This window comes from Narcine bancroftii, chromosome 1 (genome assembly GCF_036971445.1).
Source record: "Narcine bancroftii isolate sNarBan1 chromosome 1, sNarBan1.hap1, whole genome shotgun sequence".
NCBI classification, from domain to species: Eukaryota; Metazoa; Chordata; class Chondrichthyes; order Torpediniformes; family Narcinidae; genus Narcine; species Narcine bancroftii.
In genome coordinates this window covers 266,165,888-266,184,302 of record NC_091469.1, presented here as the reverse complement: position 1 = coordinate 266,184,302, position 18,415 = coordinate 266,165,888, and the positions used below count along the sequence as shown (strand labels likewise).

Sequence of the window (18,415 nt, the reverse complement as noted above, 5' to 3'; positions counted from 1 at the left end):
GCAGGAGTCAACACCAAGAGCCAAAAGGTGTTCATTGGACATGATAAGAGGGAAGATGAGAACTGATTTTAGCTCTGTGAAAGGAGACAGGAGGAAAAGGGGAGAGAGAGTCAGAGGAAAAGAGATGGGGACAAAGATGTGGGGTGAGGCTTACTGAAAATCGGAGATGACACTGTTAATGTCATCTGGTTGGAGGGTGCCCAGATGAAAGATGAGGTGCTGTTCTACTTATTTGTGGGTAGTCTCAGCCTGGCAGTGCATGAGACTATGGACAGTCATGACAGCAAGGGAATGGGATGGGTATTTGAAATGGGTGTCCACAGGGAGATCCAAGAGAGTGTGGTGGACAGAGCAGAGGTGCTCAACGAAGCAATCGGCCAGTCACTCAGATGGTCAGCTCAATGGGAGCACCAGATCCGGTAGATCTCCCCTGCAGATTCACAAGTTAATTGATGCTTCACTTGGAAGGACTGTTTGGGGCCCTAAATGGTGGTGAGGCAGGAGATGTGTGTGCAAGTGGAGCATTTCCTGTGATCATAAGTGTAGGTGTCTAGGGGACAAATAGTGGTGAGGGAGGAGGGAACAAGAGAGTCACTAAGCGAACAGTCTCTGCAAAAGCTGGAGAAGGAAGGAGAGGGGAATATGTGTCTGGTGGTGGGATCACATCATAGGTGGCAGAAAGAGTGGAGGAGGATATGTTGGACACGGAGACTGGTGGGGTGGTTGGTGAGGACTAGGGGAATCCTGTCCTTGTTATGCATGGAGTGGAGGGGGCCAGGGCAGATGTGCAGGAAATGGAGGATATGCTGGTGAGGGCTAAGTTGATGGTGGTAGAGGGAAAACCATGTTGTTTAAAGAAGAAGGTCATCTCTGATGATCTAGTATGGAAGACCTCATCCTGGGAGTAGATGAGATGGGGAAAGAGGAATTGAGAGAAAGCAATGGAATCCTGACAGGCGACAGGGTGTGAAGAGGTGTAGTTGAAGTGGCTGCGGGTGTTGGTGAGTTTGTATAAGATGTCTGTCGAGAGTATGTCTCCCAAGAAGACAGAGAGTTTGAGAAAAGGGAGAGTGTTGCTCAAGATGGACCAAGTGAATTTGAGGTTAGAGTGGAAGTTGGCAGCAAAGTGCATAAAGTTGGGTGCATGAGGCAACACCAAAGTAGTTCTCGATGTAGTGGACATGGGTACAGATATGGTAACTGGCAGATGTACCTACAGTTTTTCTTATGACTGGCTCAGCCTTATTCAGCTGTTACTTATTGATCTGATTACCTGTCATTTTAGTATTGATTAATTTGGTCTGGTCCTGATTTCACTTACCATCAAATGTCAGCTTTCAGACATTTGTGATTTGATTCAGTCTCTCTCTCTACTATTTAACTAGAATTGGACTCAGTAGTTTCTATGATATGGACAAGTAAATGGATTGAAATAGTTAATGTCCAACAACCTCTGTTTCTGAAATGTATTTAATGTTGAACTTGCTCTAATCTTATTATTATTAGTGCAGGACAGTTCCTCCCCATTATTAAATTACCAGAGGGCGACTTCATAGATTCACTGATATGGTTACAGTAAGGTTAACCCCAATCTGCCTTAGGAAGTGAGTTTAGAACTAGTTATTAATCAGTTCATCCACCTCTCAATAGAAAGTGTGATTGAAAGATAATATTGAGTCATTCAGCATGGAAATAGGCCCTTCAACCAAAATTGTCCATGCTTTATAAGATTACCCCTCAATCTCTTTCATTCCAGGGCACCAGTCCAAGCCTTATCCAAGCTCTCTTAATAACTCAAGCCCTCCAGTGCAGGCAATATTCCTTTTTTTTGTTCCATCTCTATTCACATTTTTCCTGTAATGTCGAGACCAGAACTGCAAACAATACTCGAGTGCACCCTGACCAACGATTTGTACAACTCTAATATGACATACCATCTCCTGTACTTCATAGGAAAGAAGCTTCTATCTATTCCTTTTTCACTTTCCAGGAAATGGCTCTCCAAAGTTCTTGCTGTTCAATAACAGTCCTCAGAGCCTTACCCTATCACTCTGTAAGCTCCAGCTTGGTTTAAATTCCAAAATGCATCCCATAGCACTTCTTCAAGTTAATTGATTTGCCAATTCCTTGTCCACTTTCCCAGTTGATCTAAACATAGGCAAAGTTCTTCACGTTTCACTATTCTACCAATCTCTTTATTTTAAAACATTCTCACTGCATTTCACAGTTTGTTTACATCTCTTTAGTTGTTCACCTGTATAGATATCCTCTTGAGAACAATGCTTTGTACTATCAATAAGTGGTCATCTTGACTCACCTGCAGGAAAAAAGAGTCTCAGGGTTCTATGTGATATCATGTACTCTGACAATAAATCTGAACTTTGAACTGCAGTCATGTGGATCATGCCACTAACATTCTCATGCAAATTCAATTCCAAATCTCCTAGTACAGCTGCCATTGGGAAAACCAAACAGCTATTGCATCAAATAAATTGGTAAAGGGCCTAAAGGTTTGTTTATTATTTAAATGTAAAACGCTGAAGGCCTAGAATGCTCTGCTTGGGAGAAGCAGAAATTATAAAAGCTTTAAATGCAACTTGAATAAATATTTGAATATGGTCAAAATAAATATGAGAATGAGACTAAATGGAGAACCCATTTAAAGATCCAGAACGAAAATATTGAATCACCCTGTGCTATTACATTTCTCAGTTTTCCAAAAAGTCTCCAGTTAAATCTGATCACAGTTGATTGATGCACCTATTAACATGGGCATCAAGTTATCAATCTTCATTCTTATTAAAAGTGGACACATTATTACTGAGACTGGCGAAGGGACACAACGAAGCTTGGCATTTCAATCTACACTAGCTTGCCAAGGCATGGGTTGGAGTTTCAACTACTTGTCAATCAGAAAAGATCTTCCAGTCAATTCTTTAACCATTTCTGTGCCTTTTATTTCTTGGCAAATTATCTGTCCTCAAACTCTCTTCAAAAAGATGTAAATTCATCACCAGCTCATCAAAATCCCCAACCTCAAAATGGAGAAGGGATGATGGATCTGCACTGATCATCTCTTTATTGAGGCCACATTGAAGTTCAATTTTAACAGCAAGAGGAACACAAACCTTCAGAAGAACCCAGACACCTGTCCTGCCAAGTACCTCCAGAATGTCTGTGACCCTATTGGCTCATCAACTTCTTCCAAACGCACCGAATTGGAGTAGAGATAAATTATTGGGAAACCCAGTCACGGAAATAATTCCTTTTAATGAGCAGGCCACCTCACCTCATTGATCTATTGCAGAGGGCTTTATCAGGCAATACTTGATAGATTTGCAATTTAGTTTAATCATTAGTGTAATGAACAGAAGCTCAAGAATAACTGTCAGTTAGGTCATTTGACTTTATGAGATGAATAGACTGGAAACCATCGTGAAAGTTGCATTTCATCATGAAATCCACATGATGACAACTAACTAAAAATACTACTTTAAAAAATAGGCTGGTTTTCTTTGCCTGGTTCCATTTGAAAAGCAGGTTATGGGAGCTTCTACTTTATTTCCTCATGGCTATGTTCAAATACAAGTACTTCCAGTTGTTCTTGGCTCCAAATAAAGTCAAAACCAATTCAAATAATTATTACAGTACTTTCATTTAATACATATTGCCATGGTAACAAGATTGCTGCCATAATGATCTCTACAAGGAATATGAAGGATGTGACATGTTTAAAAAAGGCTGATATATCCTTTGGGTAGTTTCTCACCTCACATCATAGGTGACCAACTGATGGAACAGATTACCTTCCTTCACAATATTAGGAGCATACAGAGCATAAAAGGTACCCACAGGATCTTTTCCTGAACATTGTTGTTCACCAGGAATGATTCCATTTAAATGGAAGAGTGGAGACATCGGAAACCTTTTACTGAATACAGTTGTTTGTGCCTAGTGAAGAAGAGAAAGTTCCCTTCAAGTTACAACTCAAAATTAACCTATTCTTTATTGCTTTTAGTTCCATCTAAGTAAATTATATAACTTAGTTTATAAAATTTTGAAATAAGCAAGCATTGTTGATGTTCATTGTACAATTTGCTGTGGTACTGTGCTGGTGGATGAAATTTCACAGCAAACTGCCTCTTTTAGATTTTCAACATTATAAAGCATTATAATATCCATAAATTTCTGTTTTTTTGCCAATTATTTTGGCTCCATTTGTTTATGAATAAGGCCAGTAAAATCCTGAAATGTTCCTTAAATATTAACCCCAGGATGTCAAAAGTTCACCAGACTTTTTTTTTCAAAATCATTTTCAGACAAAGCTTTCTTCCATATTTGAGCACAGCAAGAAGGAATCCACAAGCCTTGGTTTTATTAACTGCTGGTAGTCTGTGTCCTCAAAGCACTGAGAAGAGGAAGCTGCCAGTTTTCGCAATGCAGCCTAAAATAAACAGAGAGCTATGCATCAGAAAATTTTATATTGGCATACCAGTGAAAGCAATGACGCACGAGAGAACCTCACAACCAAAGCAAGAACTTCCCAATGCTCAACTGATCTTTCATTATTCATTATGAATTGATTTGATCCGAAATGATCTGATTATTACATTTCAGTGGCATTCAGTTCCTTCTGCCCCTCTATTTGTGCAAACATTTTTAATATTTGATCAGTTTCATTCATAACCAAAGCTACTTTCACCAGATTCACTTATTCCTTTATTTCTCCTGCCATATATTTGTTTCTTCATTTTTGATAATGGTACTAAACATTATGGCAAAAATCAGAGATTTCCGTGATGTCGAAGCAAGATTCCACTTCCATTCATTACTTTAGTGGCCTGCTGATTTTTCTGTATAAAAACTGGCAGCTTCTTCCAAAGTAACTCATTCATTATAAAACCTCAACATATGATAGTCAGTGATAGACAATTCTTGCACTTAACTGTCCAATTTTCTTTCTCTTTTTCTAAAAGACATGAACTTGAGTTTAAGTATATCCTTTAGTTGCCAACAGCTCTCCACTTCATTACCACATTTGTGTCAGATATCACCAATGAATGTTGATGGTAGGTCTGACGCATGTATTTTCCAGTATGCAGCACTAGTTTGTCATACCATTATGCCTGAATCAAATTTACATGTATTTTCACATGCACCAAAACAAAGTTATAGAGTTTATTTTGCAAGCAGACCAATTAGACATTATATACATAGTTAACAAATAAGACACTGTGGAACTCCAGAAAAAAAAATCAGATAGAACAAAGCAAAGGCAGCATAATTTTGCTATTTTGAATAATACTTAAAGTGCTAGAGTGGAGGGGCAGAACAGTACATTAGTTGTAGAAGGTCAAAGTAAAATTTCTGCAGAGAGTAGCTTGCAGAGTCACCTCACTTCATCTAAAACGTTGTTCATGTGATTCATGAAGTGGTTCAGGCTACTTCATTAAACACATTTAAGGTTCAGTTAGATAGATTTTTACCAGGGATATGGGGAGAAGGCAAGTAGGTGGAGTTGAGTCAATGAATGGCAGAGCAGGCTCAATGGGCCGGATGGCCTATACCTGCTCTTATTTGTTATGTCTGAAATGAATGCAGCACATTTTGTGAGAAGGCTCTTACGTTACCATCCTGAGAATCACTCCAAGTGAGCTTTCAAAATAAGAATTTTACAACTTCACCTTGCTTTATAAAACTACATTGTAATCCACCCAGCAAACGATGTTACATCTGCTCCTCTTCCCCTCTTCTTGGTCACTTCAATGTTATACTATTTTGAGTAGGAGTGTTATTTTGGTATATCATATTCTTTCAATGTTACTTTTAAATCCTACTTGCTTTAGAAGTTTTTTTTCCCCTTGATATTTCATTTTTGTCAGTATCCTTTTCCAATAGATACTGATGCTGCAACATGTCCTGGAACACCATCCCTTTGGAATGTTTCAACACCTCAAAAGTTTTAAATCTTATGCCAACACACTGGCTTTGTCCTCTTACTTTTATCAGTGGATGCCTGGAGATTTTATTCTTAAGTCTCACTCACACCTGTAATTCCAAGTCCTTGTTACCTCAGATATTATGAAAAATAAACACCATGTCAAGATTCTTGGTTTTCCAGTATTTTGTGAGAATCCCTAGAAATGCAGTGGATCATCCACCCCGAACTTCACTCGTATATTGGGGGTTTACTGGATAGTCTCCAGATTGGAGGACCATCGCCTTCCCAAGATCGTGTTATATGGCGAGCTCTCCACTGGCCACTGAGACAGAGGTGCACCAAAGAAGAGGTACAAGGACTGCCTAAAGAAAGCTCTTGGTGCCTGCCACATTGACCATCGCCAGTGGGCTGATCTCGCCTCAAACCGTGCATCTTGGCTCCTCACAGTTCGGCGGGCAGCAACCTCCTTTGAAGAAGACCGCAGAGCCCACCTCACTGTCAAAAGACAAAGGAGGAAAAACCCAACACTCAACCCACCAATTTTCCCTTGCAACCGCTGCAACCGTGTCTGCCTGTCCCGCATCGGACTTCTCAGCCACAAACGAGCCTGCAGCTGACGTGGACATTACCCATCCATAAATCTTCGTCCATGAAGCCAAGCCAAAGAAAGAAGAAGATTTATCTGCATCTAACTTCGTTACATGCGAATTTGTGTTTGAATCTGAATTCACATTAATATTGACTTTTTTCCAGGGCTAAGACCAAGACTACAATACACAAATGTGTTGGAGAAACCCATCAGGCCAGGCAGCATCAATAGGAAGTAAAGAGTAACCAATGTAAGGCAAAGGCCCAAAACTTCCTCTGATTGCTGCCATGTCCTGCTGAGTTTCTCCAGCATACTTGTGTTTGCATTCAGCCCCAGCATCTCCAGACTTCATTGTTTAACTAAATACCACACTACATTTTCAGTCCAGGAGTGTATTCATATTTCTTCTTCTACTGCTTAACTTTATATCTGAACCTCTGATTTCCATTCCTTAAAGAATATGGACAGTGTTGTGGGAGAAGTTAATGCCAATGGGTTACAAGTTTTCACTGGCCATTTTATCGGAATCTAAGTAGTAGCTAGAATCAACCATTGATGGTCTCTGCAATTCTAGAGAATTGCATCAAAAGAGAAAGAATTTGATTAGGATTTCTGTTTCAAATCACCACTGCTCGCTGAAATGTGCGTGCACTTGTTGATATGCACTTTCCAGCTGAACGCAGTTTCACAAATAAACTGTCACATTATGAGGTTAATAAACAAATTCCAACATTGAAGTCAACTGATCAAAAGATGATAACCACACTAAATAAACACTGGAGGTGCATTAGAAAAGATGGCTCAGCTATTTTAAACTAGTCTGGCAATGTTAAAGAAAGAACTGTTGATGCTGCATAGCTACTTCTAAGGACAAGCATTACAAATAATTAGAACACAGCTTCTTTAAATACTTAGTCCATCAATTCCATGGAACCTTCTCCCTGTCTTGCACTGTTAGCCAGAATCAGACACACACAAGGTAAAGACTGTACAACAGGCTTTAATCCACAAAACTTCCACAGAGCTGCAGCAACTCTGAGTGAGGCCTCGGGAGGCCGGTGCAGGCTTATATCCCAGAGGGTGATTGACACGTGGGGCTTGATCGATTCAGGGCGACTGATTGACAGCCAGCCAGGTGTTGTCCTGTCCCCTTACTCCTGCAGGTACAGAGGTTTCCCCCTGCAGTAGGCCTGTGGTGTACCACCACACCCCCAATATTCCATCCATTTCCAACTACTGTCTGTCCTAATCCTTTCATTTTGTTTGCTAACAATAATCTTCCATTGCTGAGGTCATTTTTTTTTGCCATCTCCTCACTATGAAGCTCATTTCCTTCTGTCCATCTCTTTCAGTGGTTCCTTCAAATAGTTCATTCAAAAATATGATACTCTACAAACAAATTGCCTTTTCTTTTCCTTCACTGCCTCCTTGAGAGAGTATTTAAACATCCATAAGAATGTGCAAAATCCCCAACCACCATAACTGACTAAGTGAGTCTGATTGGGATAGATTTTATCTCTCCTCCTGATATGTTTATTTTTTGACATTCATTTCCCTTCTTCACAAACAACCACAATATTTCCCTTCCCCAAAGTTAAGAAAATTCAAACTTTACTCCTTTTTGCTCTGCTTCAATTATCCCTCATGTCCGATTCCCTATTTGCTTTGAATCCTCCAGTCACATAGTAACCAATCATCTTTGTATGTAACTCTATAAATAGAGTAAAACAGATGACACACGGAGAAAATGTGACTCTTTTCTTATATCTATTCAAAGATTTGTTTAGTGGAAACCTAAAATATAATCTCATGGTATTTGTGTTTTTTTTTTCAATTCTTTTTCTCAGGCCTTAAGAATAATAACTTGATTGTTCCACATCTAAATTCATCTGGAGTCAGCTGTGAAAAGTGGGTTATGTGATCACACAATGCATTGTACAATTGTAAGCCCCATCTGTGTTCATGTACTCTCCCTGCAAAATTAAGTTCCATTGACTTCAGTGAAATAAAATTTCACTACAAATGCACTGAAATAGCATATTTAGCTTTACCATTCACGAAGAATTGATAATTAATAATCCAGAGCACAGATAACAATGTGATATCTTCTATTTGGCTTTGTGCTTAAGGGAAGGAAACTGTTTCTGCTTCTGAAAAGTTAGGTTAGTTGCAAGGTCTGGAAGTTGGTCGTGGTGAAGAAGACAATAAAAATGCTGAAGATGCTTTGAAGATAGTTGAAGGGGAAATTGGGTCTTGCAATTATTATTAAAATATTATTAAAAATATGTAACAGCTGGTGTTTGATGTATCATGTACTCTCTGTTATTCTATATTTGAAATATGCTAACAAAAAAAAATCAGGTCCAAACTTTCAGCAGATATAGTTTACAACAGTTTGTATTAAAACATTGAATGTCACATTTATTTCAAATTTCTGCACTTGCTAAATTCAAAGCCATTAGTTATTTAAAAAATTATTACATTTAAAATGTGTTTTTTTTTTCAACGAAGCTATCAAATGGTGTTTCATAAGTAATGGGTTAATAAATTCTCCATAAGAACATCCTTTGCAAGTAGAGTCTCAAATTTTTCTGTTGACCATGGATAGCAAAAAAAACAATGAAAGAAAAAATATATAAAAACTCTCACTTACCAGACAAGCCACCAATACTGAATCGCTATTATTCCTCTCAGAGGGAGATCGGCAGAGCTCAATCAGACGGGGGATGCCTATATATCAGATCAGTAGCAAACCTTTAGATCTTTTGGAGAGAACTACAAAAATACATGAAAACTAAGTGACTTTACATTTTAAACCATGCAGTGTCAGATTGAAAATATAACATTACTTATTTATTGTGCTAATTAACTTCATTCTCGGCAATATATGCTGGTCAACGGCATGATGTGGCGACATCTAAGCCAGCAGTAAATATTTTTAAAAGTGACACCATTACCTGCTTCAGTTCGGTGCACTTCGGAGAAACCAAAAGTTGATTTATTTCACTTTTCAAGTCAAGTCACCTATATTTATCGTTCATACCATACCCACTCTGTAAAAACGAAATGTTTCTCTAGGACTATAGAGCATATTTACATAAATATAAGTTAGAATAGTTAAATACATTAAAATATTAAGATGTATACAGTAAAAGTCCATGGAACACTGTCCACATATGTTCTGGGAATTTAGGAGCCTGATGGATTGGGGGGAAAAAACTGTTGCCCAATCTGGACGTAAAGGCCCAAGTGCTATGGTACCTCCTACCAGATGACAGAGGGGAGAACAGTTTAAGTGAGGGGTGTGTGGAGGCCTTCACAACGTTTATTGCCTTTTGCCTGTAAATGTCCTTCATGGTAGGAAGAGAGCACCCAATGATCCTTTCCACTGACTTTACTATCCTTTGCGGGGTCTCGCGTCCGAGGTGGTACAGCTTCCAAACCAGGCGGTGATGCAGTTGCACAGGATATTCTCGATACATCGTCTGTGGAATGTAGTGAGGTGGAGATGAATTTTGCTCAGCCTTCACAGGAAGTAGAGGTGCTGCTGGGCTTTCTTGGTGATGGAACTGGCGCTAAGGGACAAGTTGAGATTCTCCGCAAAATGCACTCCAAGGAACTCGATACTCTTGATGAGCTCAATGGTCGAGCCCTCAATGGTCGAGCCATCAATGGTCAGCAGAGCTTGGTTCCCCCCTCCCCCCCACCCCAAGGCCCTCCTGAAGTCAACAACCATCTCTCTGGTTTTAATAATGTTCAGGTACAGGTTGTTGTCTCTGCACCAGTCCGTTAGAGACTGCACCTCATCTCTGTATGCTGACTCCTCATTCTTACTGATCAGGCCCACCACGGTCTTGTTGACAGTGAACTTGATGATGTGGTTTGAGCTGAGTTTAGCTGCACAGTTGTGTGTCAGCAGAGTGAACAGCAGTGGACACCCATGTTCAGTGGGATAGTCTTGGAAGCACTGTTACCAATCCAGACTGCTTGAGATCTCCCTGACAGGAAGTCAAGAATCCAATTGCAGAAGGAGGTGTTTAGACCCAGCAGGTTCAACTTCCTTATCAGGTACTGTGGTATGATGTTGTTGAATGCCAAACTGAAGTCAATAAACAAAATTCGAACACGAGAGTCTTTGTTTTCCAGGTGAGTGAGGGCTAGATGGAAAACGGTGGCAATGGCATTGTCCATGGAGCAGTTGGGTCTGTATGTGAACTGCAGAGGTTCCAGTGATGGGGGGCAGCAGGAGCTTGATGTGCTCCATGACGAGGCTCTCGAAGCACTTCCTGATGATGGGTGTGAGTGCCACAGTCATTGAGGCAGGACACAGACAACTTCTTTGGCATGGGAACAATGGTGGTGGCTTTAAAGCACATTGGGAAATGTTCAAGATGTCAATGAGAACATCTGCCAGCTGAGCCGCACATCCCCTAAGCACTCTGCTGGGACTGCTTTCTGGTTCAGCAGCTTTCCGTGGGTTGACCTTGCCTAACTCTCTCTTAACATCAACCACTGCAAGACATAGCACCTGGTCATTTGGAGGAGAGGTGGTCTTCTTCACTGTCACATCATTTTTCACCTCAAAATGCATGTAGAAGTTGTTCATTGCATCTGGGAGGGAGTCATCACCAGCACAGGCAGATGGTGAGGTCTTGTTTTTGGTGATATCTTGGATGTCCTTCCACGTGCGTTGCATGTCCTTGCTGTCGAGGAAGTGACTATGAATGCACTCTGCATGTGGACACTTGGCTTCCCCGATGGCCCTAGACAGCTTGGCTCTCACAGCTAGGCCTACCTTGTCGTCTGCACTGAAGGCTGTGTCATGGTTCCTGAGCAGCACATGTACCTCACCGTGATCCATGGCTTCTGATTAAAGCAAGTAATGATGTCTTGGGCACAGTGACATTGTCATAACACTGATGCAGTCGCCACCAGTTGCTGCTTCTTTGAAGTGCTGGTCAGGTTTTAACCTGCTTCAGAACTAGTCTGGAGCATCTGACAAGCGAACTGTATGTTGGGATTAGCATTATAGAGATGTGGTCTGAGTATCCAAGAAGGGGGTCGGGACTCTACCCGATACACGTCAGAAATGCAGAAATGTTCATATACACAAGATCCAATGTGTTCACTCCTCTCTTAGCAAAGACCAGATGCTGATGGAATTTAGGTAGCCCTGTCTTGAGGTTCACCTGGTTGAAATCCCCAGCAATAAGAATCAGTCCATCAGGGTGTGTGGTCTGCAGTTCATTTATAACCCCATACAGCTCCAAGATCGCTTCCTTAGCATTAGTGCTGGGAAGGGATGTACATTCCAACTATGAGGATCGTGGTGAATTCCTGTAGTAGATAAAATGGTCTGCATCTGACAGTTGAAGATGTAGATACATCTTTCAATTTTCCCTAACAATTAAAAGTACCCGATTACACCTACCAAGATGAACCAGAAATAAACCAAACACCAATAGTATTGATCATATTGAAAAAGATCCTTTTTCCATTTCTTTTCCTTTCCTTTCTAAAGATATCGACAATTTCGTTGATACAGTTCTACCAGAACTGACAACTTGACAAATTGGCTTCAGCGACAATTCTTCATGGTCGATTTTAAATTAAATTTTAAATTACATTTTTAAATTAAATTTTAAATTTAGACATACATACATACAGCACAGTAACAGGCCATTTTGGCCCATGAGTCCATGCCACCCAATTAACCAATACCCATGGTACGTGTTGAATGGTGGGAAGAAACTGGAGCCCCCGGGGAAAATTCACACAGACGCAAGGAGAACGCACAAACTCCTTCCAGTCAGCGCAGAATTTTAACCCAGTCCTGATCGCTGGCACTGTAAAGGTGTTGCGCTAACCACTGCGTCAACCGTGCTGCCCTAAAAGTGCTACCGCTGGCAGATTATTTTTTTTAAAGACATGCTAACAGGCCCATGCCCTCCAAATATGCCAATTAACCTATAAACTCCAAATATTTTATTCAGTTGTGAATAAATCCGGCTCCCCTATCTGTCCATGTTACCATATTTTCCAAAGCAAAAAATAATAAATTAGAGCAATCTGAAATAAAAGCAGAAGTTTCTGGAAACACAGCAGGACAGAAGTAGTTCTGATGAAGGGAAACATAGACTATTACCCCTCTATCTCCAGGTGCTTTCTCCCCACTCCCACCTTAAAGTTCCCAGTAAGATTCAGAATTTCAGTGATCAGAAGGTGAGACATTCTTGAAGCCGCTCAACCTTAATCAGAGGTTATTTTAAGTTGAGCAAATGCAGTCCAGGAATCACATCTGCTTGGTTCAAAATCAAATTATTTTTATAGATTTTATCAATCAGTTTTATAAAACTACCAAGGAAACTACATCCATTGTATTAAACCAATGGTTCTCAACCTTTATCTTTCCACTCACATACCACTTTAAGTATTCCCTATGCCATCGGTGCTCTGTGATTAGTAAAGGATTGCTTAAGGTGGTATGTGAGTGGGAAAGGAAGGTTGAGAATCACTGCTCTAGACCCAATTGTTACTGAAATATTTTGCTTGAGAAAAATTGCCATTGGCTCATTTCCTTTGAAGTTCTGAAACCATGCACATAACGAGTCAATTAGGTACGATTAAAACAGTGGTTTTCTAACTTTTTCTTTCCACCCGCATACCACCTTCAGCAATCCCTTACTAATCACATAGCATGTATGGCATAGAGAATACTTAAAGTGGTATGTGAGTGGAAAGAAAAAGGTTGAGAACCACTGCATTAAACATTCATTGAATGACAAAATCCCCATTATATTAACACAGTGAAGGATATTCAGTATAACAAGATAGTTTTTTAATATGTTGTTCTTACAGTTCAGACTTGTGGCAATGTTAGTTACATTGGGTTCTCTGCTTAAGCGGGCGAGAGTAACAGCAGATTTTTGTAACACTCTTTCCAATGCAGAACCCTCTGCTGAAATCCCAGGTGGAGGGTGTTCATGAAGAAATTCAAGCAAAAGCTCCACACCTTAAATAAAAAGGGGAAACCAAGAAAAATAGAATCACCATTTTGTCCAGTCAACTATCAAAAGCTGTGAACTTAGATTCAGCCGTCAAATTTAATCACACATTTTTTTCTGAATTTAAACAAATCTAATTTAGCTCACTCAGCACCAAAGTTGATAACTTAAGGCGTGGAAAGAAGGACATGAACCGTCAGAATAAGCACCATCAGATTGAATGCTGCATTGAAGTCCTTTCTAGCAAACACAATAATTACTTTGACGACGAGAGAGGTAGCCCAATATCCAGACATTCCTTTCCATTTGTATTCATTATGATCCCAAGTTCAAGTTACCAAAGTTACCAGTGATATTAGACAGCTGTAAAACCAATGCTGGAGAAACTCAGCAGGTCAAACAGTATACTTTATGTAGCAAAGATAAAGATACATAACCAACTTTTTGGGCTTGAGGTAGAGTAAAATGGCGGCAGGCACCCAAACAAAGTGGTGGTGGGAGGGGCAAGGGGAGGAACACATTCCCACAGGCAGGAGATCATTGGTGGATAAGGGGAGGAGGGCACACCATCAAGTGGGGGAGGGGCTCAGTGAAAGGAGAGGGGCTCAGTGAAAGGAGAGGGAAGTGGGTGAAGAGCTGGAGCAAAGAAGACAGAAGGAATGGAAAGGGAGGGAGAACAGGGATTGGGCTAGCAAAAACCAGAGAAGACAATGTTAATGCAATCGGTTGGAGAGTGCTCAGATGGAAAATTAAGTGTTGCTCCTCCGATTTATGGGTGGTCTTCATTTGAGGCCATAAACAGACATGTCAGCATGGGAATGGGGTGCAGAATTGAAATGGTTGGCCAGTGGGAGATCCCCATCACTGATATGAATAGAGCGATTAGACAGCCATCTTCTTAATGCAGATTATATTGGCATGTTTGGGGAAAGTCACAAGTCTTTGGCATTACAAGATGGCAGTAGCTAATTATCAGAAACTAGACTCAAGACAATAAAAGCAAAAGATGGACATTTTTAAAAACCGTTCGTTGAGTAATATCCCACTATAGTGTGATCTGTATGAGTTATCTAACACAACAATAAAACAAAAAGAACCTGCATTATTTTAACATTTTACACAATTGCTAGATGATTTGAAATAATTCCACCGCCAATGGAGAGTTTTGAAAAGAGGTTATATTGTCATGTGAGAAATTAAGGAGACGGGTACAGGTATACCCCGCTTTATGAAACTAGAGCGTTCCTATGAAACCTTTCGTAAGCCGAAATGGCGTAAAGTGAAGACCCATTCACTACTATTGAAGGCTATTTATTTGTAAAAACGAAAACCCATTCAATCCTTTCGTAAAAGTGGACACAGGTTTCTTTGTAATTGCGAATTTTCATAAAGCAAGTATCTGTAAAACAGGGTATACCTGGAATGGATAAAGGAAATAAATTGAACTGTTTTAAACATGTTAGACATTATAAACCTAGAATTTAATTTCTAGCAAGTAGCACTAAGGATTAAGCAGTAGGTGGTTTGAGCTTGTTGTATTTTGCATCTGAAACTCATTCAGAAATTGGGCTAGGTTCTAAGTGCTTGGTTGTATTTATGAAAACACACAATACAAAATCTGCTAGAGGAAGTCAGCCGGTTGAGCAGCATCAGAGGGAGAAAAAGAATTATCAACGTTTAGGGCTGGAACCCTTTGACGAGAATGTGAGTAGAATGATTAGATATGAGGATACTATCACCATCTGCTTTCTCATAGATGGGTAGTAACATTCCCTCAGTGAGGTTGAGAACCAGATGCACAACTTCAGCAGATCAGCTCCAAGTTAGAAGGCACTGGCTTTGGACCCAGGAAAGTTGCACATCTGAATGTTAGTTAATGATATTAAATTGATGGATATTATGATCAGGTCAATTTTGGGGATGGTTTTTGCACTGAAAAATGAAGAGACCACTGCAGCTGGAGATGTGGCATTCAATGATGCATTCACTTGTCTTGAGCACTAGAATGAGGTTAATGGACTTCTGTGCTATTTTACTTTGGTTCTTGGCTTGATTCTTGTGATTGACAAATTGAGTTATTTCATTCCACTGCTTGCAACATATGTCTGAAGTGGGCAAGACTGCTAAAAAAATTTCTCTTTCATTGAGGTCTCGACTGTGGCACCCAAAATCCATGCAGTCCAGTCCCGAGGATCAGCACATGTGAAATTCCACAACCTTAGCTTCAGGTAGAATGAAGATGGCACGCTGCCTGCTGGTTAGGTGCAGGTAGATTGGGATCGCTGCACTCATTTTCAAGGATAATGGACTTAGCACCCATAATATTTTATTCCACGTGTGCACAGAATTTCTGCTCTATCTGACGAAGCTCAGAGGGCTGGAAATTGAAATGCACTCAGAGCCCTCCAGTGATAGCACAAAGCAGAAGTGAATGCTATGATGTTGGGAGCTGTTGGAGTATACAGATGAAGCTTCAATTAAGCTTTGTAATGTCACTGAAAATGAATAGAGGCAACCTTTAATGAAAATAACTCCAATGGAGCTGAATTCATAAATTTAAAAAAAAGATCTGCAATACATAGTCTACCATTAGCATACTGAAGAGAGAAAAGATAAAGTACTTTTCCAAGAACAGATCCTTTTGTAAATCCTTGCAAAAGAGCATAAGTTAGAGAAGAACATGTAGGGTTATTGTTGTTGATTCAGGAAGAGAAAGCCAGAGGTATACAATCCACTGAGATCAGAGATGGAGAGGGTGAGCAAATTTAAGTTATTGGGAGTCACTATCTCACAGGATCTTTCCTGGATCCAACACATCAATGGCACAAGGAAAGCACATCAGCACCTCTCCTTCCTCAGGAGTTTGGTATGACACCATAAACCCTGGTAAATTTCTATAGATGTGTGGTAGAAAGTGTGCAGACTGGCTGCTTCACAGTCTGGTGTGGGGCCACCAATACTCCTGAGCGTAAAGCCCTCCAAAAGGTAACAGATACAGCCCAGAACATCAGAGTCAAATCTTTCCCCATTATCAAGAATATCTACAGGGAATGCTGCTGTCAAAGAGCAGCGCCATTCATCAAGGATCCACACCACCCAGCACACACTCTGTTCACACTGCAACCAACCTTATAATTAATTTAGCCACAAGTGAATTTGGCCATGCTACTTTGACTTATCTTCGTTATGTTGTTGGTCAAGGCAAGTTGGCACCTATTCAGGTGAAAGTTCAGACGATTTCTAAGTTTCCTGTTCCCACAAGTGAGAAAGCTGTTAGGAAGTCTTTGGGAATGGGTATTGTTATAAGTTCAGTGAAAATTTTGATGATAATTCCCTTCCTTTCACTCACCTTCTGAAGAAGAGTGAAAAGTTTGTTTGGACAAAACTTTGTCAGGAATCATTTGATAAACTGAAAGCCATTTGGAGGCTGGTGACTAGCGTTGTGTGCCTCAAGGATCTGTACTGGGTCCATTGTTGTTTATAATATACATTAATGATCTAGATCACACATGTCAAACTCAGGCCCACGGGCCAAATTTGGCCCGTGATATAATTATATTTGGCCCGCAAGATCATATCAAATGTTTTAGAGCTGACCCGCTGACCACCGCGCCAGTATAGCACATGCACAGCTAATACTACAAATCCCAGAATGCTTTGCAAATGCGTTGGCGCCAGCCCCTCAGCCCGCTAATCGCCCCCACCTCCTCTCTTTACTTTCATTAGCATCTGCGACCTGTCGCCGAACTCACATGTAATAAACCCCTTACGGAAAATGGCCAAACGAAAGACAGAAAACAGGACCTTTCAAGACAGGTGGGAGGCAGACTATATATGTTCATCATTTTAAAAGACAAACCTGTTTGTCAATGAAGCAAGTTGTTATTTTTTTGACTTGTTGGCTTGTGAAAAAAATACATTTAAAAGGAGCTTAAAGGCTATAGAGAAATATTATTTATTGAATATTTTATTTCTCATTTGTTAATGCTTCTTCTGGAAAGAGTTTAACCAAAACTATTATTAAACATTTATTTTAATAAGAAAAAGTTTAACATTACATACGTTGAAAGAAGAGAAAACATGCAGATGTTGAAAATTTTCAATAAATATTTAGTTTGGCCCACGACTTAGTCCAAGTTTTTTTATTTTGGCCCTCTGTGAATTTGAGTTTGACACCCCTGATTTAGATGATGAAGTGGTAAATTGGATTGGTCAGTATACAGATGATACTAAGGTAGATGGCATTGTAGATGGTGAGAAAGGTTTTCAAATCTTGCAGATACATTTGAGCAAGTAAGAAGAGTGAGCTGAAAGTTGGCAAATGGAGTTTAATGCTGAGAAGTGTGAGGTGCTACATTTTGGTCGGAATAATCAAACTAGGACATACATGGTGAATGGTAGGGCGTTAAAGAATGCAATTGAACAGAGAGATCGAGGAATAATGGTACGTAGTTACCTAAAAGTGGAATCTCAGGTGGATAGGATAGTGAAGAAATCCTTTGGAATGCTGGCTTTTATAAATCAGGACATAGAGTTTAAGCATTGGGAGGTAATGTTAAAATTGTACAAGGCATTGGTGAGGCTAAATCTGGAATATTGTGTTCAGCTGTGGTCACCCAATTATAGGAAGGATGTGAACAAAATATAGAGAAGACAAAGAAGATTCACCAGAATGATACCTGGGTTTCAGCACCTAAGTTACAGGTCTTTATTCCTTGGACCGTAGAAGGCTGAGGGGGGGTGGGGGGGGGGGGGGGGGGGGATTTGATAGAGGTCTTTAAAATTTTGAGGAGGATAGATAGAGTAGATGTGGATAGACTTTTTTCCATTGAGGATAGGGGAGATTCAAACAAGAGGACATGAGCTGAGAGTTAGGGGGCA

At 40.2% G+C, this 18,415-nt stretch overlaps 1 protein-coding gene across 1 annotated transcript in view; it reads right to left on the bottom strand.

The window, feature by feature from the left end:
* Positions 1–3,636: 3,636 nt before the first annotated feature.
* LOC138751409 (protein inscuteable homolog) overlaps positions 3,637–18,415 on the bottom strand; it is a 200,428-nt gene continuing 185,649 nt past the window's right edge. The window contains exons 9-11 of the mRNA XM_069913655.1: positions 13,387–13,542; positions 9,184–9,260; positions 3,637–4,444 (exon numbers count right to left, since the gene is read on the bottom strand). Coding sequence (XP_069769756.1) covers positions 4,316–4,444; positions 9,184–9,260; positions 13,387–13,542 — 362 coding nt within the window. The 3' untranslated portion in view covers positions 3,637–4,315. The remainder of the gene's footprint in view (positions 4,445–9,183; positions 9,261–13,386; positions 13,543–18,415) is intronic.